Source organism: Lissotriton vulgaris, chromosome 1_2 (genome assembly GCF_964263255.1).
Source record: "Lissotriton vulgaris chromosome 1_2, aLisVul1.2, whole genome shotgun sequence".
In the NCBI taxonomy this organism is placed as follows: domain Eukaryota; kingdom Metazoa; phylum Chordata; class Amphibia; order Caudata; family Salamandridae; genus Lissotriton; species Lissotriton vulgaris.
The window spans coordinates 46,541,598-46,567,538 of record NC_141686.1 but is presented as its reverse complement, the minus strand read 5'-3'; the positions used below and the strand labels follow the sequence as shown (position 1 = coordinate 46,567,538).

Sequence of the window (25,941 nt, the reverse complement as noted above, 5' to 3'; positions counted from 1 at the left end):
TTCCCTGGCAAGGAACCAGAGTCTGATTGGACTTTTGGTTTTATACATAGTTTTTTTTTGTGCGAGAAAGCAGTGTGAAACCCATGGGAGCTCACATAATGCTACAGTTGCTCAGCAGTATACAACATTCCTAATTCAGCAGGGGGTTGTTTGTGTAGCTTGCCCAAGGAATTTCCAAGGAAACAAATTGCTGAAACAAATATATTTGTAACGAGTGTAACAAGCATTGGTAAATGCATTAGGTTTCGCCTAGGTGATTAATAGATGTGTTTTGTTATAATTTTAGTAAGTGGTTGCACAATACAAGTTACTGAAACTCCAATAAAGTGCTACGAGTTGTTTATCAATATATTGTGCTTTTCCTGGTGCTATTATAAAGTGGGGATGTTAGGTGAGGGAAGGTGATATTCAAAAAGATAATTTACCTTATAAGTAGGGTTGAAAGGGGCGCAGCTATGGGTAGATTAAGAAAAGGGGGGGGTGAAAAACAAAACAAGCCCAATTTAAGCGTTGTGTTAGCATATCGTAATAAATTAGTTTAGCAAAAGTGGTTGAAAATGTGTTCTTGGGTCATTGACTCGTAAAATGAAGAATAAGACAGTTTGCAAAGAGCAAGTGGACAATAGTGCCACATAAGTGAAACACTGAAAGTGTTTTCATTTTTACATTGATAAAGGCAAGCTATATATTTTTCGTTTCTCAATTAACTTTGTAAAGTAGTTGTTTAATTGTTTCCATTTTGCATCGCACACATTTAGTTGAACTTTTTATTTATGCGGGTGAAGGGGAAGTTGAGACGTGTTTTCGGGGTGAGGGCATCGGAGGCAGAAATAGTGATCAATTTCTGCATTAAAAAAAAGTTGGTCCTCGAAACCAGAAATAGTATATAATAAGCATTTGCAATGCAATAGGTCTCACCGTTGCGAGATTTTGTGCTTTTGGCATTTTAAATGACAATGTCTTATTTATGTTTGAAAAACCAGCAATAATAAAAGGTATTGTCATTTACAATAGGTCAAAGTTTTGAAAATACGAGACCTATTGCATTGTAAATGCTTGTTTTTTAAAGCGCCATCGTTTTGGATTGCCAGGAATTCTACACTGGAGTGCTTTCCCTTTATTTGTGGCGTCATCAGTCTGTGTGAGCCTGAAAATTAAGGGCAGATGAGGTCAAGTGTGGTGCCTAAAATGCATCCTGATGTGACCATTGTATTGGTCACATCAGAATAATTTTTTTGAGAAATATTTGGTAAAATAAATCTTTTAACCACATCAGCGCGGCGCAGATTCCTGCGCTGTGCTGAACGTTCTAATGAGCCAACGGGCTCATGACGGAACGGTTCCGTCATGAGCACAGGCCAACCGACGCTCATGACGGAACCGTTCCGTCATGAGCATCGAAGTGGTTAAAGCTTCTAGAGGCAGTGGCATTGGCATAACTAGGAGCACTGCATGCAGGCGAGGTGAAATAAAATAGCCTAAGACCACAACACTTGATCTGGCTAGGGTTGCCATCTGCACGGTATCAAATGGAAGAAAATCACCCAAAGCCGGTATTTTTTCATCTGACAGGTATGTACTTTAAGTAGTCAATGTAAGGCGAAAGCGCTTTAAAACGTGTTCTAAAGCTGCCTTAATTCTCTGTGACTGATAGAAAAACAAAAAAAGAAAAGCTGAATTAATAGAGTTTTTTTGTAAGTTTCAGTTGTGGCTCTGGGCTTGAAAATGTACAAAAATTGACAGTGTTAATCTGAAACAGTGGAAAACAGACCACTCACAACTTTCTCTAGTTTCCCCAGAGGTATAAGCGCTATAAGGGAGTTCTGCTGGGGCACTCATATTTCTGGTTTAGCAACATCCCTGGACCACTCAAGGCTGAGGAGAACAGAATCTGAAAATGTGCTGGGTGAAGCCCCCTCTGTGCCCTGATGTCTTCTTTATAAATGCAAAGGGCTGGTGTGTTATGTATTTGTTTTGTACAGTGCCACTCATTGCCCTTCTCAGTGCCTCGATGTAGACACAAATGTGTGTTGTGACAAAAAAATGAGAAATCTGGATACACAATAAATACTCCAGTTACTATTCTCTAAAGGTATCTATGCCTGCACGTTCCTGAGACCCACAATCCTAAAAAACATAATAAAAAAACAAAAAACGGTAGCACACTTTTCACGAAGTGCAAATTGCACAGGCCTTTCACAGGGAGCTCCCACAAAGTAAGGAACACCCCTCCTTTGTGTGCATCAAATATCTTCTAAAACACACTGGTTCAGGAATCCCTTTCTGTAGATGCATAACATCCCTTCTGTCTGACAGCATAGGATCCTCTGATAATTAAATATATGAAGCTATTCTTACAGGAGCTCGCGGTTTACAGGTGACGCTCAGTTCATGATATAATAGTTTAATTCTGCTTTAGTCAGTTACTCCTATAATCAGAGGCCAATCTGGTTTAACCATGTGTGCACTTGCTTTACGTCACGCTGACATCTGCCTGTACTGCAGTGTTCATTTAACTATTGTTGTAAATGCTAGTTTACAGCACTGACACTGTTCCACTCAGTGCTTTGTGCACTTTCCTAGGCACACATTTTGTGCAGCGATTCAGGATTAATCTTAATGTCATATCCAGTCACTTAAGCCCTGCACCCAGCAACAAGGCCTAAAAGACACTGGGGATGAGGTGACAACACCTGGCCTCTTGGGAGGCCACTTCTCTTACCAGCCCACCATAGACTGAGGTGAGAATGGACAATGGCCAAAAAATCACCTCTCCTTTCAGCCTCCCCCATGTAGGTTCCTGCCTATTCACACCCTCCCCATTGCCCCCATAACCTGAAGGTGATGGCCCGGCAGGGGATGACACTGCTTCTGGCCAGGCAGGCCCCACGAAGCATGGGGCCGAGGCCAGAATGCCCCAAAGGCCAGAGCAACACCGAGCTCTCAGCCTCAAATTAGAGGGTCAGTAGAGAGCCCGGGATGCTGGCGCCTCAATACAGTGGCCTGGCGAAGACAGTAGGTATATTGTACCAGTTTACAGTGGCTAAGAAAAACGGCCCATAGGTGCCCCTGAAACACCGGGCCATCGCAGACTGCCCGCCTTCCCAATCCGAAGTTGTCACTAAATGAGGTGTAAATCACACTCTAGCAGCAGGACCACTAAAGGTAGCCATTTTTGTGCGATGATTGATTGCTCCCACAGTGTTGCTTTGCAGGCCCATGCCCCAAGACATGGAGGGGAAGGGGGAGGTAGTCATGGCAACTGCAGACGCCTTCCTTAATGTGCAACACACATGGCTGCCGTCCTGGGATGCATGTCTAACATAAAGAAGTAGGGGAACGGTAAGTGTTAAATTTAAAAAGTAGGGGCACGCTGTGCCCTTCCGATCTCACCCACTTCTACCACTGGTGTTGGCACATGGCTGCCAAATGTGTGCCTCTGCAGAGGTAAAGAAAAAATGCACTATATTTTATTAAACATGGCACATTTTTTTGTTCTCCTTTTGACGCAAGGCAGTGCAGCAAAGAATAGAAAATCTGATCTTCAATCTCACACAATATCACTACCTGTCACTTGGCTCTCCCTCGGCTCACACACACACATGCTTACACAGACACACTTGCACATGCATGTAAGTTCTCTCTATAACTTAAACACTGCCACCGCAAGTACGCATACAACAAACATTTTAAACTATTTTTGCTTACCACAGCTGCCACCAAAGGCCTAAGTGCTCCATTTTCTATTACACTAATAGTGAATAATATGATATTACTCACTATTAGTATAATGTAAAAGGGGCAGACATTAATGAATGTGGAGCCGTGCATGTGTACTTGGCATTGATGTTGCTAACTCTCAAGCAAGGGGTTGCAAAAGCAGTGCCAGGGGCCACAAGGGGCAAGCCCGGGGTTCCAACCACAACTCCTGGCGACCCCTAAATGGCATTCAGGTGATTAAGGGTACCTGAATTATCATATTTAATATACAAATTATTTATTCTTGCACTGCATTTTATGCACTTTGTTTGCTCAAATAATGCCCTTTCCATGTGAGTGAACAGCTGATGCTAAGAAAAGTACATATTTCAAGATGGGGGTTTTGTTTCAGATGATTGGACCAGTCGATTACAGGGAGACAGGATCAGTCTGCATTTGAGAAGATTAGTGCCCCATTTCTGCAGCCATAGGCAAAGCAGCATGGTGAACTCTTTGAATATAGATGAAAAAAGTGATGGAATTCTTACTTGAATTCCAGAGGTCACTCTTTATTCTACCTACAAAGCTCCTGCTGCACAAATGTGCCACTGTGCCACTAAACTGAAATGGAAAAAGGACGACCACAATGTGACCTGCCGCTCTGAACAAAAAAAGAATTTGGGGCCATAGTATCAAGAAAGGGCGATACATTATCGCCTCTTTTATTGGCAGGAAACTGCCTCTAAAGCGGCGATAACGGGCTTGATAACATGCCCTCGTTAATTCCTATAGAAGCCCTGGTTAACACCAGAACCTGGGCTTCTATGGTAAGAGTCATCAGCAGGGGAAGCAGCAAGCTGGATCCCAGCATGTTCGTAGATGAAGACAGGAACGCTCCGAGCGGGCGACGTCCGAAGGCTGTGTCCAGGAAGGACTTAACAAACTGGCTGCTGCTCATGGTCAGTTTCGATGTAGCTTTCTACGTTCAGACCAGAACACTTTTATGGCAGTCAGAACTCCTTCAGCAAGGGAAAACCAGTAAATTGAATCCAACCAGCAATTCGATGGCAGTCCTGGGTTCCCTATTTATTGAAAACATTTATAATGCTGGTATCCTGGCATGGATGGCCTCAACCTGGACAAAACAACTGGAGCTTAACAAAACACTGAGGGGGAACTAGAAGGGGAAGCAAAATGGCTGCGTAACTGTGCAGCTCTGCTGGCCGATCCACTATCCGACTAAAATACTGCTTGAATAAGGTGGATCGAGAGCACTAGCACACAAAATGGCAGACAGGACTGGTTGAAACGCACCGAACCTGAAATACAGAGCAGGAACGTCTGAAAGTGAACAGCAACACACTTGCAGGTGGTGCAATACCGGAGGTGAGGTGCGAGGGAGAGCTGGATTAACTGGCCGCCTGGTGCTATATGCTGCTGCAGAAGGACCTGCCGAGAGAGTGGCGGGCGAGCCTTGTGCGCTAGGGAGGCAGGCTGGTTTGTCCCCTGGGGCTTGCGGTGCTGTGGACTGGTGCAGCAAAAAAACTGAAGCGGGACAGATTAGCACCGAGCTAGGTGAAGAGTGCAGAGTTTAGACATGTCGCATTGCAGCCCAGTAGGATCTTGCGGCCTAGGCCCCACTTGTGCATATGCACTGGTTAATAAGGCTGAGACAAGCGGATAGCGTGAGGCAAGTGTGGCGATAAAGGCAATATTGTGGGCAGCTAGGTCAAATACACAACCTGCAAGATAGAAAAGGTGATCTAGAGGTGTGCATTTCCCAGAAAAAGTTCAGAATAAGGGATTCGAGAATACTCAAAGGGATGCATCGGCAATGTGAGTGGTTCTGGAAAGTCGTGAGGAAGTCAGCAGCCCTGAAAGAACTGGAACCTGTGCAATCTGGGTGGTGATCCTGTTGAGGCTTAGCAGGCAAAATGGTGGACAGGACTGGTTGGAATGCACCGGGCCTGAAATACAGAGCAGAAACGTCTGGAAGTGAACAGCACCACACTTCAGGCGGTGCAAAACAGGAGGTGAGATGCGAGGGAAGAGCTGGGATCAACTTGCCACCTTGTGCTGTATGCTGCTGCGGTGGGGCCTGCTGAGAGAGTGGTGGCAGAGCCCTGTGAGCTAGCGAGGCGGGCTCGACCAATCCGGCAAAAAAATGGAAGCAGGACGGATCGGCACAGCGCTGGGTAAAGTGGGAGGAGATTAGGTCTGGCCTGGGAGAGCTGGGACAGTGGCGCGGCCTGAACTGGATCCTGCGACCTGGGCCCTGCTTGTGCATCCACCCCGGTAAATAGAGGCTAGACAAGATGATAGCATGAAGAGTGTGGCAAAAAAAGGTACTACTGTGGGCAGCAGGATCGAATACAGAACCTGCAAGGTAGAAGCAGAGATATAGAGGTGTGCTTAAAGGACAACAAAGAATAGAGTGCAAAGACGTGTGTAGCTGCAAGCGGCTAGAGGCTGCTATAATGGTAGGGGCACAGCTGCTCAGGCAAGGGGGTGAAGCACCTTTAATTTGTCGCCCCCCAATCGTCAGAAGTGGGGTGAGCACCTGAACGCAAAGGCTTGGATGTGGTGCTCCCTGCTAATGAAGGCAAAATAGGCAGAAGGAAGTGCTGTAATCGGGTGTGGGTGAGTGCAGACAGCTTGTGACGCACATGTGACACTGATCACAAACGCCAAGATCACCTAAAAAATATTAAAAACTGTACACAACCTGAATATGGGAAAAACGGACAAATCGCAACCCAGTCTCACGTTTGAGATGAGGAAACCGAGCAGTTCGCCGTCTAAAAAGCCTCCGATTTGGAAGAGGATTCCCGAACATACCTCTCCCTCTCTGGAAGCCACACTTCTGGCAATGCAATGCAGTCTCCTGTCAATTGATGGCAAAATAGAGGCTCTAAATCTTCAAATGGACCACATGTCTACAAATATGGAAAAGCAGAAGACTAGAATGGGGGAGGTGGAGCAGAGTCTCAAAATCTGAGAAAGAACTTGACACGGTTTCAGACTAATTGCTAAACTTGAAAAAGGCATTGGCAGTATTCGAGCAAAAAAAAAAAAAATAAGATTTGGAGGCAAAATCTAGAAGAAATCACATATGAATTATTGGGCTGCCTGAATAAACAAACAATGGTAAAATGGATATATTTGTGGAGACAATGTTCAAGGACATATTTGGGGCAGACAACTTCTCTCCAATGCTAATAGTAGAGCAGGCACATCGCTCACTAGTGGCGTGACCGGTCCCTGGAGAAACGCCTCGCCCCATCATTGCTAGGTTGTTAAACTACTGAGATCGAGATTCTATCCTGCGAACGGCCAGAGAGAAAGGACCTATAAGCAACCAGGGTAATTCCCTGACCTTTTTCTTGAATTTCACGACAACGGTACATGCGGCCAGGAGAGATTTAACAACAGTAAAGGAGCTTCTGATGTCAGAAGACATTCCCTATGTCATGCTATATCAGGCTCACCTCAGAGTTGACCAAGAGGGTGCAACTAAAATCTTCACCAACCCAAAAGCTGCACTACAATATGCCAAAACATTGAAACGACGCAGGCGAGAAGCTCCTAAGGACACAGACGACGAGGAACAGTAACTCTTTCACTATGATGTGTGTTACGTACATGGAGAGGTGATAGTCTTCAGGGTGCTTCATGTGAGATCACGATTTGTAGGAAAATATGTTGATGGGGGCCTCATTTGCTTAGATTGAATTGGTGTGCTCATAGTAATGCTACAGGACAGGAGCTATAATTGTAATAAGGTTCTAACAAGACTTGGCAGGTCAACCACCTCCTGGTAAGTCGGGATGTATATGGCACTCCAGCATTCCCTAGTGTATTGTGACGCTTTGTCGCTGGGGGGGGGGGTTGTCTTTGTTCAAAGGGAATGTCTTTAGCATGTTGGGGTTGGTGAAGTGGATGGGGGTTTGGAGGGGTGGGAGAAGTTTTCAGCAGATGCGGTATTATGAACATGTGGCTTGTGTAGATTTCGATTTACGTTCACGACCCGGGTGGAAATGTGCAGCCAATTTAAAAATGTGTTACAGGTCTGGGTAGTACTACAAAACTTTTAAAATGGAATGCAGTTAGGCATTACGACTCCAAACAAATGTGTTCAGTCTTAGCCTATTTGGATAGGATGAACGTCCAATTTGCTTCCCTCCAGGAAACGCACCTTACTAAACTTACTGAGAACAATCTTGGAGCTAAGTGGGCCGGGGTGAGAGTAGCTGAGTCATTCTTCTTACTCCAGGGAGGTGATATTAGTAAAAAAAAGGAAACCATTTACTGTGATTAGATCTGAGGCATACGATCAGGGCAGGGTGGTAATGGTCATGGGTAGGCTGGGGCGCACAAAGGTATTGCTGGTCAATGTGTATGGGCAGAGTATTGATGACCCTGTTTTTTTTTAATGATATATGGAGAAGGATTTCTATGTACCCTCCCGCTGTGGTGCTCCAGGGTGGAGATTTTAATTTGGAGCGCTCAAAGGCTGCATTAGGGCGGGGAAAAAAGGCTTCACTGATCTTGCTGGAACTAAGGGATGCTGAAGGGCTTAGTGATATATGGAGACTTTGTAATCCTACCACAAGGGAGAGCACTTGTCTCCGCAGTACACGGGTCATGGTCCAGGTTGGACTATTGGCTGGCATCTGAGAAGGTATGTCCCTGGAGTCTCGCAATTACGCACTTGGCAAAAACGCTCTCAGACCACTCCCCTGTGTTGCTGGAGTTAGAGGTCCCAGAATGTGTGAGGCCCCCATTTCAGTGGAGACGGCAACAGTCCTCTCTCACGGATTTAGTCTTTCTCGATACCATAGGGAAAGCAATAAGGAATTTCTTTGTTGAAAAGAGGGATCGGTCGGGAGTGCCGGGACATTGTGGGAAGCATTTAAAGTGATGTGAAGGGGGGAGTGTAAAGTCGCACAGGTGAGGGTCCTGAAGGATCGACGAAGAATGCAAGGGTTGGCAGCGCAAATAACAGTATTGGAAAGTCAGTACAAGGTGAGGCCCACAGCAGCAACACTAGCCAAAGACCTAGTTACAGATTATAATCCAACAGCAGATCAGGAAGTCCTTCACAGATCCAGAAGACGTAAGCCGAGATATTGCAGGGAGGGCAGTAGGCCAATTTGCTCGCTGGCTAATGAAATTCCAATACTGAAGGGCCGGGAAATTGTTATAGAGATGCTAGATGGGGAGGAAGTTGTGCGACATTTCACATCAGATATCAGTAGGATTCTTTTAGATTTGTACTCTAATCTTTAGGGGGAAATGCAGAGATTGCTGCTTAATTAAATGATATCGCACTTGGGTGGCTATTAGAGGGCCAGAGGGAGTATCTTACACAGCCTTTTGATGTGGAAGATGTGAAAGAAGCTATAATGTCCCTACCCACATGTCTGGCCTCAACAGGCTGCCAAGTGAGTTCTACCAAGCTTACGTCGAGGAGCTAGTGCTAAGACTGCTGGATGTATACCCCGAAGCATAGGAGATGGGTGTACTATCACCCACGTTGAAAGAGGCACTAATAGTCACATTGCTAAAGCCTGAAAAAGTGGCAAAAATATGTGAGTCATTCATACCATTATCTTTAATAAATGTTGATGCTAACAGTTTGGCCAAAATAATTGTAAACAGGCTGCAACCACTGGTCCCAAAGCTGGTCCTCCCAGATCATTCATGCTTCGTCCCTAAAAGATCCACAGCTCTTAACTTGCATATGGTCTTCACTGTACTTCATTATCTAGAGCCAGATTTTCAGGCGGTTGCAGTGTTATTAGATGCTCCAAAAGCCTTCGACTCACTGCAGTAGGGGTACATGTTGCAAAGCATGGGCTTTTAGCCATTTTTTTTTATGGATCAGCTTATTGTATACCAAGCCTGTTAATGGATGGGTCTCAGAGGCCTTCCCAATTGAGAGGCCTTCGACAAAATTTGTCAAAAGCATAGGCATGCTGCATTGAGGTTAAGGCAGCGACCACTTGCTGTCTCTCTCTACGCCGATGATATGATGCTATATGTCAGCGAACCTGCAACGTTTCTTCCAGCCCTGCTGCGTAAATACGTGGTATTTGAATGCTACTCTGGCCTAGGTATTAACTAGGCTAAATTCACAGTGTTCCCACTGACAGCTAGCACGCAGGAAACAGCGCTGGACTTCCCGTTGTCCTGGTCAAACGACCCGGTGAAGTATCTAGGATTATGTGTACATAGAGACTCCGAAGTGGTACTGACCATGAACTATGGGCGAGCCATTACTAAAATTACAGAACTAATTACACTGTGGAACCACCTACCTTTCTTGCAGATAGAATTGGAATTGTAAAAATGTTAAAATTTTCTACCCAAGCTGCAATATCCATTTGTAAACATCTCATACGACTTCATATGGCACTCTACAAATCACTTCAGTCTTGTCCGTTGTCGCTTGTGTGGGCTGGAAAACTGCCAGGATGTGGCTGGAATACACCAACACAACCATTTGAATGGGGTGGGTTTGAGGTCCCCGACTTGTGCTTATATTGTCAGCACGGAAGCACAATATGCACATTATTGGTTTTTCCCACAATGCTATCTTCCACACACCGCGGTTGAAGCGGACACTACACATCTGACACCACTGATTCAGATGGTCTTGCAGGCATGGGCTGCCAGGAAGGAAATAAATTCTGTTAAGTGTACTATTTGGGCGTGGAAGAATCTCGCCAGGCGAGCCCAGTGGGAATATATGTAAACCCCAGCTTTGCCGATTGGGGTGCACCAGGGCAACTCTGCGGCCCAGGAGAAGGGAGCATATAAAGTATTACAGATTGCGGGGGTTACTTGGATAGGAGACATGTACCAAAATGGAGTTTTTTCCTGCCTGAAATTTTGCCAAGGATTTAAAGAGTACAGCACTATGCCAGGGATTACATGTGTAAGGGTGGGTCAAGCGGTTCGATCCATTTACCCTGGGATTCCCAGAGAACCACACAATCTTAAAAGTACTGCAGGTTGTGTTGAATGGGGAAGAGTACAAGGGATTAATAACTAGACTGTATAAAAGCCCTAGAAAACATTGCATGCGTACCAGAGTTACTAGGCTTGGTGAAAAAGCTTAAACCCTGCAATTGGAGAATAATCGCAATCTCTACTTGTTAGCGAAGCATGCAGTTGCAATGAATTGGGAGGGCCAAGTCCTCTCCAACTCTTCAGAAATGGATTTGAGACCTGGTGTATTGCAAATGACAAATGGGCATCAATGCGGAAGAGCTGCCCACCACCTCGCAACCTAAAGACTTTTGAGCACCGTTTTCTATGTTTCTGCTTCAAAACCCGGACCTGCAATAGATATAACATGCACTCACCTAGACTGTAATGTAAATACGGGGTGGTCCTTCAGCACCTTGTAGGTTGAAAGGTGTTATGTAGATTGTTCATAAGATTGCAATACTGTACTTGCTGAAAGAGGGAGCTGGGCTGGAGTTTGTTAATATGCAGAAAACTGTTTGCGCCTTCCATGTTAAGAGGGTTAATTTTTTTTTAATCCTGCACATTGTGTTCACAAACTTACCAAAAATAAAATGTAAAAATAAAAAAATAATCAAAACTGAGTATTATATGAGGTACTTGAGGAAAAGCAAACGCTAGCAACTTACTCCAGAGCTGGGCAGCTCGGACCATAAATGCTCACCTGAACCTGTCTTAAATGTTAAATCCCCATATGCTCCAAGAGGCCTTTGTGAAATCATTGGAATGTTGCTTTGCAGGGCTTTACCGGGCCGTAGAAGCATGGAGCACTCCATTTACTTCAATGGACTGCTCCACATTCCAATGTTCTAATCAGTGTTATTTACAGCCTTATATAAATGTTGAAGAGAACCCTGAGGCACTCCATGTTTAATGGTCTTACAGTCAGAGTGGTAGGAAAGAAGGCAACCGTCTGACATTGCTCCCACAGAAATGAGCGCACCCAACTTAACACGGTACCACATACTCCATTTTTGGAGGCTTTTGAAGTTCTATAAGCCTGACTTAGCATAGGCTTTTGGCCCAATAACTTGTCGTATGTATACCCTGTCTCTCCCCCTTTGCTAGGGAATGAATATCCATTTGTTTCTGAAAACATAGTGCATGCACTATTAGGAAAAACCATTAACTTGGACCTTTGAATTCATGGCCTTATAGCTAGATCTTGCAGCCCCAATTTAATCTCTTGTTGAGTGACTGAACTAGTGACTGTTGTTCAATTTTTTGTTCTTACAATACTCGTCAAGCCATCTATCACTGGAATTGTTTTTAGCTATGGATTGCTTGTAAAAGGTATATCTTCTAGATACAATCTGGCTTAAAGCTTTCCGCAATTTGACAAACAGAAATAATTTGTTATTCTCCATCGGGCCTTCCAGGATGGATGTTTGAAGGACGACCATAGTTATTTCAGCTTTCCATTCTGTTACATTGGACTTTAGGTCTGGTTTACATCTCATTCTAACTTGCTCTCCAAGGTCCCAGGTGGTGTTCAGATGTTGGACTTCTATTGGCTCCATCTGTCTTACGTTTCATTTCTATGGTGAGAGGATCATGGTCACTTTCCAGCTTCTACTGTTCATACAAATTTTTAAATCTGGCCCAATCAGTTGCCTTCACTAAGATGTAACTAATTGGTCCAATCGAGCATTGCACATAAATACATTGTGGTTGTTGTATTAGTTTCATGCGGATAACAGTCCCTTAGGGCTGCAGGATTGGGCCAAGAATTTTCCTTTTTGCAAAAGCGTGACTTGGAGTCAGAATACCATGGTATGATCTACATTTGATTACTGCTTCACCGTTGACCCCTCGTACGCCCATCTTGCAATTAAAGTCACCACATATTACAATATATACACCAGGATGGGATATGTTCCCACTCAAGAGACTGGAGGGAATTCCAGGTTTAAGAGACAGAAAACAGTAAAAATATGACAAACATGATCAGCGGATTATCCCAACTAGACTATCAGGATGAGGCATACCTGACATCACTAGATTCCCTCCTTAGGTTTTACAGAATTAGACAATACATAGTTTGTAACCTTTCCATATAGTCCGGAGTTTGATATTTCTCAGATGTACAGTGCCCCATTACCAGTAATTCCGCCACAATTTAATGTTGTGCACTAATTTGACAAAATTCATTGTGCAGACTACATTTCCTAAGAAAAAGACATTTGGTATTGCCAGAGTGAAACATTTAGGGCAATATTTCAATCATTAACATTCTGGAATTGAATTCAGGTTTGCTCATTTTAGAAACGCAACAAAAAATGAAATTCTTTGCATTGAAAATTATATCTTCTGGTTGGAATGAGGTATTGATGCAGGGTTTGCACCACAATATTCCTTTGAATGTACCAAAATAAACAGTTTGCATGGGTTCACAGAGACCCTAGAATACAGGTGTTGAACAAACTTGGAGCGCGATGGTGCTCTAAAATTGTATTGGTGCATCATAATCATGAATAGTCCGCACCCGCATATATTCTGGTGTTGTATTAACTTTGATCATTAGAAATGTGTCGTAATAATACAAATGTGTAAGTGAATAAATACAAAAGTATTTTGTGCCATGCAAGAGAAGTGAAAGGCATTTATATTTGAAAACTGTAACCTTTAGTATATTGCATTTGCCTAACGAAAAGCTTGTGTAATGTATTTTGATTTAAATGTGCACCACGTTAAAGTTTGCACGTGGAGAGGACTAGTTGCGCTTAATATGTAATAATTTAGATGGTTGCAAATCATTATTAACATGTGTGTAAAAATTTGATGGGCAAAGGCCTTAATGAATTTCACGTTGTGTATATGAAAGGCATATTCGTTTATTCTTATGTTGGCCAAATTGTGTAGGTCTGAAATGTAATTTCCCTGGTAACCTCTCGCATTAGAGATGGTCGGCGAATTTCATGTGCATGCAAGTATGTTCTGTTCTCACGTTTCAGTTGCAGGTGGAAGAAGCTGCCTTTGTTGGTTAAAACTCACGCTCTTTGTTTTAGGAGTTAGGCATGGAGGAGAACAGTTACTTCGTAAATGGAATGTCGCTAAATGGAAGCCGGTGTTCTTTCTCACCGAGGAGGCTTGGGAATCAAGATCATCAAGCTGAACATTGGAAGGAGTGTGGAAGACTGTGGAAAACTACTTCGAAGTGTCCGTTCGAATGAGGTGATCTGTGAGCATGTTTTTACATCTGTGCATTTGTATTCGGGAAAGTGCCCAAAGGGAGGAGAGGCAGAGAGAGTGTCAGGGAGGCGGAATGAGACAGGTTGAGTTAGGGTGAGATCATCAATCTGGAAAGAGCATCTTAGAAGTAGCTCGGTAGCCTTGACTACCTAAATTACATTGTGAATGTACTTCTTAGGAAATCTTCACAGGCGGACACCTTTAACTGACTTTGCCTGGGAAATGCTAAGTAGGGATGTCACCTTAGAGACCGAGTTGGGATAGCCTAATGCTTTCTACTTTTCAGCTACAGATGAAGTCGGAGTTAAATATTGGATCAGTCCTTGCTTGTGCCTTATTTTTGGAGTTTTTTGTTCTCTTCATGATTCATGGGATTAGGCTCATTCGTAGATATGGCTTTGTATTTGTTCCCATGTATTTTTACGACCTTGTCTTGAGGTGCTTGTATATTCAGTTGTTTTGGCTTGGTTATAAACTCTAAACTGGAGTTCGGAGTCTGATCTTTTGAGTCAGTTATTACTGACTGTTGAATTGACTAAAATGAGTTGGTTCCCCCCTTTATACTTCTCAGCAGGTAATAAAGATACACCGACCTAGGGTTCTGTGTTAAATGTTGGTAGTGGAACCCGGCCTTATCAAACTAATGCAAAGGTTTCGGCACAGAGGTGTGGACAAACCCCTGCAGTAGAAGGCTTAATGAGCGAACAAATGCTAACTGCCTATATTCACATAGTTCAGCTCATTAAAGCAATAATAGCGATAGCTGTGTAGTCAAGCGCTGTTGGTGGCAATGATGGTGGTTGTGAGTGTTGTAGGTGGTAGTAAAGGGGGCGGAGGCAGTGCTTGTAATGTAATAATGGAAATGGCAGGTCATAGAGTTGGCAATGGTGGCAAGTAAAGGCTGTAAAAATGGTGGTAGCTTTGATAATCGTGGTGATAGGGTTGGAGGGCGTAAGAGAAGATGCAGAGTAAGAACAAACTGGAAAGGGAGACAGCGCCAGGTGTCAAGTGCAAGCCACAATGCCTGTGCGCTCTAGTTTGTACTGAAGTGCCTGGCAGAAGCACATAGGAACGGCATCACAAGAGCCATTGAGCGTGCTTAAAATTAGCAGCAACCCAGGAGCAAAAGAACGAACGAAGGCGACTGGAGCTGGATATAGAAGTACACACTAAGGAGCTGATGGTTCCGGTGTAAGTCTATGCAGCAGAATGGCAGCTAAGATCTATGTTTACAAGGAGGACAGGATTGTATATGAGCTGGCTTCTTGTAATGCTGGATAGCCATTTTGGAGTTAGGCTTGTCGGAACTTGAAAAGCAAACAATTATTTGGCCAGTCATATCAAAGTGATACTCACACAAAAGTTGACATCATAAAAAAAACTGCACTAATAGGAAGGAGTGTTTTTTTGTATACAATCCATGTATGGGATACATAATTTAATGTGGGATGACTGATTTTTTATATGTTAAATAGTTCCAAACAGCCAACACCATGAGGTGAGAAACTAACTTCTCTGGGTGGAGCTAAAGCTAGGTCTAGGTTTATTTTAAAGCATCAGTAACAAGGTTTTGCAGAACACTGCGCTGTAAAGCCAGATGTAAAAAAATGTTTTGTTCAAACCTGTTCATTCGAGTCTTTCAAGCATCTGTCGTGAATGCCAGCAGTGATTATCAAGGACGACGGCTCCACTATCCTGAAAAACAAAAATAAATATATTCATACTGACTGAGACCACTTTATTGGTTTAATTCTACATTTAGAGAGTAGTTAAGTACTAGGTGAATGTCAAATAGGGGTACCCCTGGTGACATTTTTCTACCCTGGGTTTGCGGAGTGGTGGGGGGTATAGAAGGGAGCAACAGGAACTGAAAGTACACGGGGCTCCATGAGACCCCTTTAATTCCTGTAGGTTATTGCTTGCCCGTTTCCTAGCATACAACAGCAAGCTTGTTAGGAAGGGTGGGACAAAGGTGGAAGCCAGTGATGGTGGATCAATTTTCATTAAAGTAGGAGTCAACATTTAGAATAGGCGATAAGGCAGATAGAGGGTTATTTTCCTTGAGGCACGCTACTTCTGAGAAACTTACTTACAATACAAGAGCAAACAATATAATTTTCTCATGAGGTTCGAAAGTGAAATCTTGTGCCACTAGAGGATTCCGGGTGGGCCAGGTCTGATGTATCCAAGTCATTATTCTAATTCCTAAATCTGTTATGAAAAGTGATACTACTCCAACCTTGAGCCCGGGATTTATCGTAAACAATGCTTTGGACCGAGGTTTTAACCATTACATAGTGTTAACTGGCACAGACAAGCTTCGAAAAAAAAAAAAAAACACAAGTTAAAGATGTTTTTAACCACTCTGAAAAATAATATTCATTTCAGTAAACAAACTTTACAACATTATGGTCTGTTCATAAGGTTGGTGGTGCAAAAGTAAGAACCCCCTCCCAAACAACATTTTCTGCACAGAAACGTTAGAGTTCTTCAGCCAGTACTTTTTTAAAATCAGAAAAGTAAATCAACTGGGCTTCAGGGTGACCAATAGTTACTAATCTCAGAGGGACTTGACTTTTCAACATGGTGTTCATGGGTGTTGGAAAATGTCTCTCTAAAGGGTCACCCCAAACCTTTAGCCTTTCTCCTCCTCTTTTTCTGACCTCGTTTTATCTGCTTTAGAACTCTTATCACTTGTTAGCAGTGGTAAAGTGCATGAGCTTTCTCTTATAAAAATGGTAACATTGGTTCACACCTAGTTGGCATATTTAATTTACTTAGAAGAATCTAGTAAAGTTCACTACATGTGCCCTGGGCCTGTAAATAAAATGCTATTAGTGGACCTGCAACATGGATTGTGGGACCCAAATAAGTAGCCCCAAAACCACGTCTCAGGCTTGCCACTGCAGAGCCCATGTGTGTGTGCAGTTTAACACTGCCATATCAATCTGGCAAGTTAAACCTCTTGCCAGGCCTAAACCTTTTTTAACACATTAGTCACCCCTAAGGTAAGCCATGGACAGCCCCAAGGCAGGGTGCAGTAAATCTAAAAAGATGGACATTGACTTTTAAGTTTTACGTTTGCTAGTAGTGAAAAACTCTCAAATTAGTTTTTCATTACAGAAAGGCCTATCTCTCCCATAAGAACATTGGGATTACCTATTACATTTTATACATATGATTTCTAATTGACAAAAAATAGATATTTCAGGTTTGGGGTCTCTGGACTCCACTTAAAATCACAACTTATGGTAAAGTCGGATTTTAAGTTGCAAGTCAAATGCACTTTTAGAAAGCATGCATTTCCCCCACTCCCTTATAGTGAGTGAGCAGGGCAGGGATTTGTGCACTTCAAAAGCCTTTCTTTGAAAACTCCCCCACTTCTAAGACACATCTTGAGGTTCCGTGAATTCTGAACCTGTTTCATAATGGTCATGGTATCGTTACGAATTTGGTAGTAGCGAACCGTAAATAGCGAGTGCGGCAAGTACGAGTGTTTTCATCATGTTCGATCGATGGATTTACTACGTATTCAGGGATTTCGTTCTGAACCCTCTGGTTCCATTTTGTTTACGGCAGCCATTTTGTGGTTGCCCTCACATAGGCCGATGACTACGGCCGAACGAGTCTTTGGTACACGTACACCTTTAGCTGACTCCTAGATGACTTGAGCGAACTGACCTCGTTGCCTGAAGCTAACCTTGCTAAGCCAGTTCCTTGTCCGGTAGCTGATCGAGATAGAGATCAAAGAGCAGGACATTGTTGAGTTTATTGTACACGCACACATCCCTTTATCTTGCTTTACATTTGTTTCTGTTCCTTCTTTTATGGCCTATTTATGGTTTGGGTTGTGGTCTTTTATTATGGGTTTGTCCGGCCTGTCCGAGCAAGAATGTTGGGCTTTCCCATGTAATTGATGGTGGGCTGGACAACTGAAAAGTGGGGTTGTCGTCATGTGATACCTTTTGCAATGTTACCTATGATTGGACGATTCGCAAATAATGGGTGTTTGTCAGGAATGTGATTTTTAGCATAAAAGACGATGTCTCGCAATACGAAAATTGAGCAGTCTCTAGCGAACCTACTTGTGTCGTACTTCGTAGATTTCTGTTCCCGGTTGGAGCCAATAAATTTGATCTTTGACGTCACCGAGAAGTATCCTGTGTCTCTGTATTCTAAGACAGGAAAACCCGAAGACTTTGGGCGTGCCCCTGGCGCCGCTGGGTTCTAAAACCCGGTTCTTCAGTTGGCGCCCACAGTGGGGCGACTTCAGTGGTACCGGTCCAAGCCTGAAGATCGTGAGGAGCTTCGTGAGGAAATTCTGGAGGACGGCCCCCACTTCATCGATCCCGGCATGTCGAACGTGGACTGAAGGTTTTTGCTGCGAGGCTTCCCCGCTTTCGGATGGCTATGAAGGACTGCTGCCCTGACTGTCGCCCTGTCTTGGACCCTTTGAGCTGATTTGTAGTTAAGTATAAGTGGGTCGCTCCCAGTCCTTAGTTTTTGGATATCCTTCGAGATCTTTGATTTGGAACTTGCAAGTGCCAAAGCCGAGGGACTCGTATATTTGCGAGACTATCGAGTTTGGTAATCCCTTGAAGTTTGAAGCTAGATTAGTGAGCGAAGATGCCTGGTCTTAGCAAACTTGGAAAGATATTTTGTTGTGGTTGTAACAGGGATTCCCGATTGGAGGACTCTTGTCCGATACCTCCGGTTGGAATTCCGACTTATGAGCTCTATTCTAAACATGATGTGGGCCCTATGACGTATAATGAAGTATGGGTCCGATACACAAGGAAAGACGGTGTTCTTAAATGGCACCAATACGGTAGCTATGACACGGAGATTAGATAATCTGGAAGTTAAACTATTTAAGAAGAAAGACCGGCCGGCGAGGTTTGACTCTTTCCACCTCTGGCAAAAGGAAGTCAAACAGAGAGAAATTAAACTAGCGAAGAGGAATAAAAGAGAGAAGGGTATATCGATAATGCAGGCTGCTATACAGTTTAAAGATAATGAAGACGAACAAGCGAGTGAGCAGTTGCACAGTCAACGTAAAATGGCCATTGATAAATGTTATCCAGGTTTGTCACCTCTTCAACAGGGTGCAACAAAGGACCCTGAAAAGGATCCTTTGATGTCACATTTGTTGAGGTCTCCACCCCCTTATGTGCAGAGTGCTACAGCACCTCCGCAACCTTTAGTGACGCAACCTCCAGTTGTTGTGCCTCCTGTTGTTCAACCTCCAGCTCCTCTTCAGTTGGTTCCTACTCCTTTGGTGCAGCATTCTCAACGGCCGCCGACTTTGCTATCAGTTCCGTCTCCAATTCCTATGACTTTTCCTCCTGTATTTCCGACTTCTGCCACTCCTTCTGCTACTACTTCTACGTATGCTTTGTCTCAACCTGCTTTGCCTCCTGTCCTTATGGCAGCTTCTACTTCTGTTCGACAGAGAATGACTGATACGGTTACTGGTCTTTTGGCTCTTTCATTGGGTCATTGAGTATGACCCCTGTTTCTGCGCGTAAACAGTTGCGTAGCCAGTTGCCCGGTCCCGAAGAGCGGGCAGTGTTGGATCATTTGGCGCGCAAATGGGTTACTAATTCTTCGAGATATGATTTAGAGTCGGTTATGGATGTCTTCCGTCAATGGGAAGCACCAAAGCAGAGGTATGTCTTCGACATGATGTGTACTTTCCTTCGTGAGGAATGGGAAGATGGTGAGTTGGGACAGACTCCATCGGAGTTGTTTCGTGTACAGTCCGAGTTTGCAAAAGGAACGATAGTGAGTCTGGAAATTGAAAAAGCAGTTGCAGCGCTGCTTTCGTTTAGGAGTGTGCGTCCTTCTCAGTCGTCGTTTGAGCCTGATTCTTCTATTAGGAGAAAACCGAGACAGTACCCTATGAGAGAGGTTCCTCCGGTATGGAAAGAAGCAGTTCAGGCCAATGCTAATGCTGGTATTGCAGCTGTAGAAGCTCATTTTCAGCGTGTTTGGGTGCATGTTCCGTGGAAGCAAGCTGAACTTTTGGCCCTTAAGCAGACTCTACCTGATCCCCGAAAGAATCCTGCAGGGTATTATAAGGAGTAGACACAGACAGCTGATGCATGCATTATGAACTTAGCCGATATAGATATATTGTTTGGGAATGTGGTTCCTCAACCCTTGTGGGGAACGATTCGTCATGTGGATCATGCGCAAGAGCTAGGTGATACATGGGCTAACATTACTGCTGCAGATGGTCTTCAAGGTGGAGGAGCTAAACCTGAAGCTTTAGTTGCAGAACTCCCTGGTAGGATCATTAATTATATGAAGACTTTGATGCCTGCAATGCGAGTGAATTGGGATAAGTTGTCTGCATGCAAGTAGAAGAAAGATGAAAGTGTGTCTGATTTCTTCACTAGGTTTGAAGAGACGTTTATCGACCATAGTGGTCAAGACATGAGTACGGAAGGTGGCCAACTGTTGTTCGTAGATAAGTTTGTGCATAACTTGCTTCCCGAGTTGTGTACTAAGTTGAAGGATTCCGAGAGTTCATGGGCTGTTTCTTCGTCGGCGCAGATATTGGATACTGCACAATATTACGAGAATAGGGATAAGGATGAGAAAGATAAAGCAGACAGAAAGACTAAATATTTGAAGACGAAGGTTCTTTTGCAACAAGCGTATCCGCCTCGTAATAATCAGCGTGAATATCCGAAACCTCAACAATTTCAGAGAGGTTCGCAAAGGTCCGAGCCTTCTCAACAGCGTTTTCTTGTAGGCCCTAATCAGTGTGCGTATTGTAAAGAAGAGGGCCACTTCAAGAATAGTTGTCCGGTTCTGTTACAACGTACAAATGGTGCTTCTGGTGTGAGAGGTCGCGGTGTTCAGCAAGCTCCTAGAGGTAGAGGACGTGGTGTGTTCCCCCAGAATGCACAATCCTTTCCTCCACAGAATTTGATGAATTGTTTTGATCAACAGAATGTTGCGTCTGGTAGGTCGACTCAGTATTATGCTGACGACTACTATGTTGAGGGTGAGAATGTTGACGGTAATGATTGCTAGAACAGCCATAGACAAAGAGAGGGAGTTGTGTCAGTTCCAGTAGATCAGAGTGGACCTTATGTTGAAGTGATTACATCAGGTGGGTCAGAGCCTTTTCTGTTGGATACTGGCGCAGCGAAGAGTTCCATCATGCACTCTAAACTCCCTGGCGCACCTTTGTCTGGCTTGACGAATGTTTCGGTAGGTTTTTCTGGCGCCCCAGTTTGTAATCCGGTTTCTAGTCCTTTGTCTCTTTCTGTTGGACCTTGTGAATCTTAAGCACCCCTCATTCTAACGACAGGTTGTGGTGAGAATTTGTTGGGATTGGATTTGTTGAAGAGATTGTATGCGACATTACATTGTTCTCCTTCGGGAGTACAGCTTACATTGGGTAAGAGAGTGATCTCTCCGCTGTATTTGTCTAAAGATAGACTTCCAATGGAATTGTGTTCTCTCCCCGATACTCTTTGGGCTACTGGTCCTAATGATGTGGGTCTTTTGGAGATTCCACCATATGTTGTGACGCTGAAAGCACATGCTAGATTGCCACGTATTCCCCAATATCGGATTTCTAGTGATGGTGAAAGAGCACTTTTAGCAATCATTTATGATCTAATTGAGAAGGGTGTGATTGAGTAAACGAGAGGTAATGTGTGCAATAGTCCGGTTTTGCCTGTTTTGAAACGTACTGATTCTTCTCAACCGCCTGTATATAGGTTTGTGATCGATCTTCGCAAAGTGAACAAGATTGTTGTACCGCAATTTCCTGTTCCGGATATTACTGCTTTGCTGACTATGATTCCTGCTTCTGCTTCCTGGTTTTCGGTGATTGATCTAAAGAATGCTTTCTTCAGCATCCGGATTGCCGAGGAGAGTAGAGATATTTTTGGCTTCTCTTTAGGAGGCCGAAGTTTACGGTTTAAGCTGGCTCCTCAAGGCTATTGTGAAAGTCCATCCATCTGTAGTCAGGCTTTGTAATCACAGCTTGAAACGATTGTCTTACCTGATGGTGCTGCTCTTATTCAGTATGTCAACGATTTGTTAATCGCTGCTGATAATGAGGAGATTTGTAAAGAAGCTACTCTTTCTTGTTGCGACATTTGTCTGATCATCATAAAGAGTCACTTTCGAAGTTGCAGTATTGTCGACAAGAAGTGACCTACTTAGGTCATCTCTTATCGAAGGAGGGAGGAAGATTGACCCCAGAACGAATTCAAGCGATTGTGAAAATGAATGTGCCAACTACACAGAGAGAAGTGCGTGCTTTCTTGGGTATTACTTCGTACTGTAGGCAATGGATTCCAAATTTTTCACTTCTTGCGAAACCTTTGTTAGCACTTACTGTTAAAGATACTCTGAATCCTCTTCCTTGGACTGACGAATGCCAGAAGAGTTTTTCTGAATTGCGTGATGCGTTGTGTTGTGTTCGGCTCCTGTGTTGGGTACTCCTGACTACAGTAAGCCTTTTACACTATGTTCACGAGAGAGAGGGATGTGCATTGTCAGTCCTGACACAGCAGTTTGGCGATAAACAACGTCAATGTGCATATTTCTCGTTGACTTTGGATCCGGTAGCTAGAGCGTTGCCGAGTTGTTTGAGAGCTACAGCGGCAGCAGCTGTTTCTATTTGACAGTCTGCTGGTTTGGTGATGGATAATATGTTCATTGTGATGGTTCCACGTGCAGTGGATACTTTGTTAAATAGGACCAAGACACAGCACTTGACTAGTGCTCGATTGTCGGGTTACGAGTCGACACTTTTGGCGGGTCATGTGCATATAAAGCGATGCAACCCGTTGAATCCAGCTACGTTGTTGCCGATTTCTGTAGAGACAGATGTTCAGGGACAGCATGATTGCTTTCTTAGGACAGAGGAAGAAACGAAGGGTAGAATCTATCTGAAAGATACTCCTCTCGCAAAGTGTGATGCTACTTTATGAGTAGATGGTTCATGTTTCAAGCTTCCGAATGGTGATACGACTGCAGCATATGCGGTTACGACTTTGCATATGATTGTTGAAGCTGCACGTATCCCACAAAATTCAGCTCAAGCAGCAGAATTGATTGCACTGACAAGAGCGTGTGTGTTGTCGAAAGGAAAGAGAGTGACTATGTATACAGATAGCCAGTATGCATTTAGTGTGGCCCATAGTTTTGGGCGCTTATGGAAGGAACGTGGGTTCCTTACGTCTCATGGTACGAAAATTCAGCATGGTCAGTTGGTGAATGAACTTCTTGTTAAGTTACCGATGCAAGTTGTGATCGTGAAATGCAGTGCACATAAGAAGGTTACCAATGACGTTGGTCGTGGTAATGTGTTTGCGGATGAAGTTGAGAAAGATGTGGTGAAAGATGTGATGAGCCGAATGCATGTTGCGGGTCCAGCAAGATGGGTTCCGGATAGAGGAATGTGTGAAGATACGATAGAGAGTGTGAAGTCAATTCAGGCTGAAGCTACGGAGAAAGAATTGAATATATGGAGAGAGAGAGTACGGGAAAATTGGATTCGACTGGTTGTTGGAATGAGTTGTCAGAGCATCAGCGATGGTTGTTACCCGATGCGCATGTGCTTGCAGTGGTTACAATAGTGCATGGAATGGCTCACATTAGTGCGAAAGGGATTTGTATGTTGTTGGCTCCAGTATGGCAGAATGCTGGAATTCCTAAGTGTGCGGAAAATCTGGTTAAGAATTGCATGGTTTGTCTGATGCATTATCCTGGCAAGGGAACTCCAACTCCAGCTGGCCACTTTGCGCCTCCGACATATCCGTTTGAGGTGTTGCAATTAGATTTTATCCATATGGAGAGATGTAATAACCTGAAATACGTCCTTGTGGTGGTTTGTGCCTTTCCGAGATGGGTAGAAGCATACCCCTGAAAGATAGTACTGCCTTGTCCACAGCTAAAGCCCTACTTAAGGAATTTTTCCCCCCCGATTCGGTTTGCCAAGAATGGTGTGGAGTGATAATGGGAGTGAATTTGTGGGTCAAGTCATGAAGAGAGTATGTGAAGGTTTAGGCATCAGGCAGAAATTCCACGCTGCAAATCACCCATAATCAGCTGGTTTAGTTGAATGCTACAATGGCACCTTAAAACTGAAACTAGTCAAGATTCAGGCAAGCTCTGGTCTCCAATGGCCTGATGCTTTGCCATTGGCACTTTTGTCAACCAGGACGACAGTACATTCTCGAGTGGGACTTAGTCCTTACGAGATTTTTTTGGGTCGCCCCGCAAACACACGGGGAGTGCCGAGGCCGACAAAGTATAGCGAGATTGAACATCCTATGCCGATTGATTATTTGTACGATTTGACGGCTAAATGGCGTGTCTTACACCAACAGGTTCACAATACATTGCCTCAAGCATCTGAAGATCCAGGACACGCCATCGATCCTGGCTCGTGCATTCTAGTGTGGAACTTTCAGCGGACAAAGAGCGATCAGCCCCGCTGGACTGGACCATTTCAGGTCCTGTTGGCGACGCGTACCGCAGTGAGAGTGCACGGCAAAAAGAACTGGATCCACAGCGTACATTGTAAGAGGGTTTCTTTGCCTCTGCCGTACGACCAATGGGTCCAGGAAAGTGTTGGTGATTCAGAAACTGAGACTGTGCCGAAGTTCATTCCGTTCAGCGATGCACATTTAATTGGGACAAGCTCTGAGCGACGACATTTTGCAAGAAGCTGTGCCTCCATCAGTCCGACTGAACACTACTGAGCCTGAGTTGTTGTTTCGTGATCAGACATTGCCTGGTAAAGGCCGCTATAACTTACGACCGAGAGTCGATGGACTAATAAAGTGATTTCTTTTTGCTTTTGAAACTACTCTCTCTCAGCTGAGAAACTGTTTTGATCTATTTCTGTTTTTTCGAACCACCATCCGGGTTCAGCTGTTGGGTCGCGGTATAAAGACTTAGAGTGTACAGCTGGTAGACACATGGTCAACAGTTCTGGTTTGTTCTAGGGCATTCCCTGGGACATTCAGAGGAACACCTGAGCAGAAGAGAACCAACTGCCGCAAACAGCACGGTTAGAGGATGGAGTTTCTTCAGATTGAGAGAGCTGTTGAAGAAATGAACTTTAAGACGAGACTATGTAGACTAATGAGTAGCAAATGTTTCCTGATAACGTGTCTTAATGCTACTTAGCATGACAATGTTTTTGGTATGATATGTTATTTTCTCTTTTCAAGTGACGTTTGCACCCACCACACAACCTATGCCTTTTCCTACTATTTCTTCGCATTCTTTTCATTCTTTGCCTGAACATGAATCTATTAGAATTCGTTAATAACTCCTTTGTACAACTTCTGCATCAGCATCAGTTACTAGTGAACACCACTAATTGTTGGGTGTGTGGTCTTATGCCTCATACTACTGATAAGGGTATTCCTTACCTGGTCCTGCCATTCAGCTATAATGGTTCTGTGTGGACGTATAGGACGATGTTCATTTATGCCCGTGAAGTTTACCCCCTGCGTTCTGTGAAAGACGATCTGAGGAATAGTGCTCTAGTTAAGGGAATAGTAGAAATGATTAGAGGTAATAATTCCTATGAGACTATTCAGAAAGATGAGACACTAGCATATATTGGATGGAACGTGACTGGATATGGTGTTAGTCTGAGTGAAAACCAGCGAGCGAAAAGATCTTCCCCGATTTGGATCGTCCCCCATCGGGTCATTTTTGTCTGCAAGGTAATGGCAGGAATCCGAGAGCTCAGTTAGGGAAGAGTGTTTGCACTGAGATGTATGTTTTTGCGTCCCGGACTTCCCCATCGTTTTTAGCAGCTAAGGGTACCTATTTTGTTTGCAACGATAAGAGCATATACATGGTTGCCCCCTGATTTTTCGGGAACATGTTATGTTTTGTTTCTGTTGCCCCTTACATATACTGCTACAGCAGATTACCACAGAACAAGAGTTGCTAGAGGTGTCTTCAGTAAGAAAGATACTGCAGGACAAGAATTGGGAGATTTTCGGAAGGGTTTCCTGCCAT

At 43.9% G+C, this 25,941-nt stretch overlaps 1 protein-coding gene across 1 annotated transcript in view; it reads right to left on the bottom strand.

The window, feature by feature from the left end:
* The window catches only part of OVCH1 (ovochymase 1), an 852,055-nt gene that overhangs the window by 377,803 nt on the left and 448,311 nt on the right, over nt 1-25,941 (bottom strand). The window contains exon 17 of the mRNA XM_086952799.1: nt 15,546-15,618. Within this exon, the coding sequence (XP_086808925.1) occupies nt 15,546-15,618 (73 nt within the window). The remainder of the gene's footprint in view (nt 1-15,545; nt 15,619-25,941) is intronic.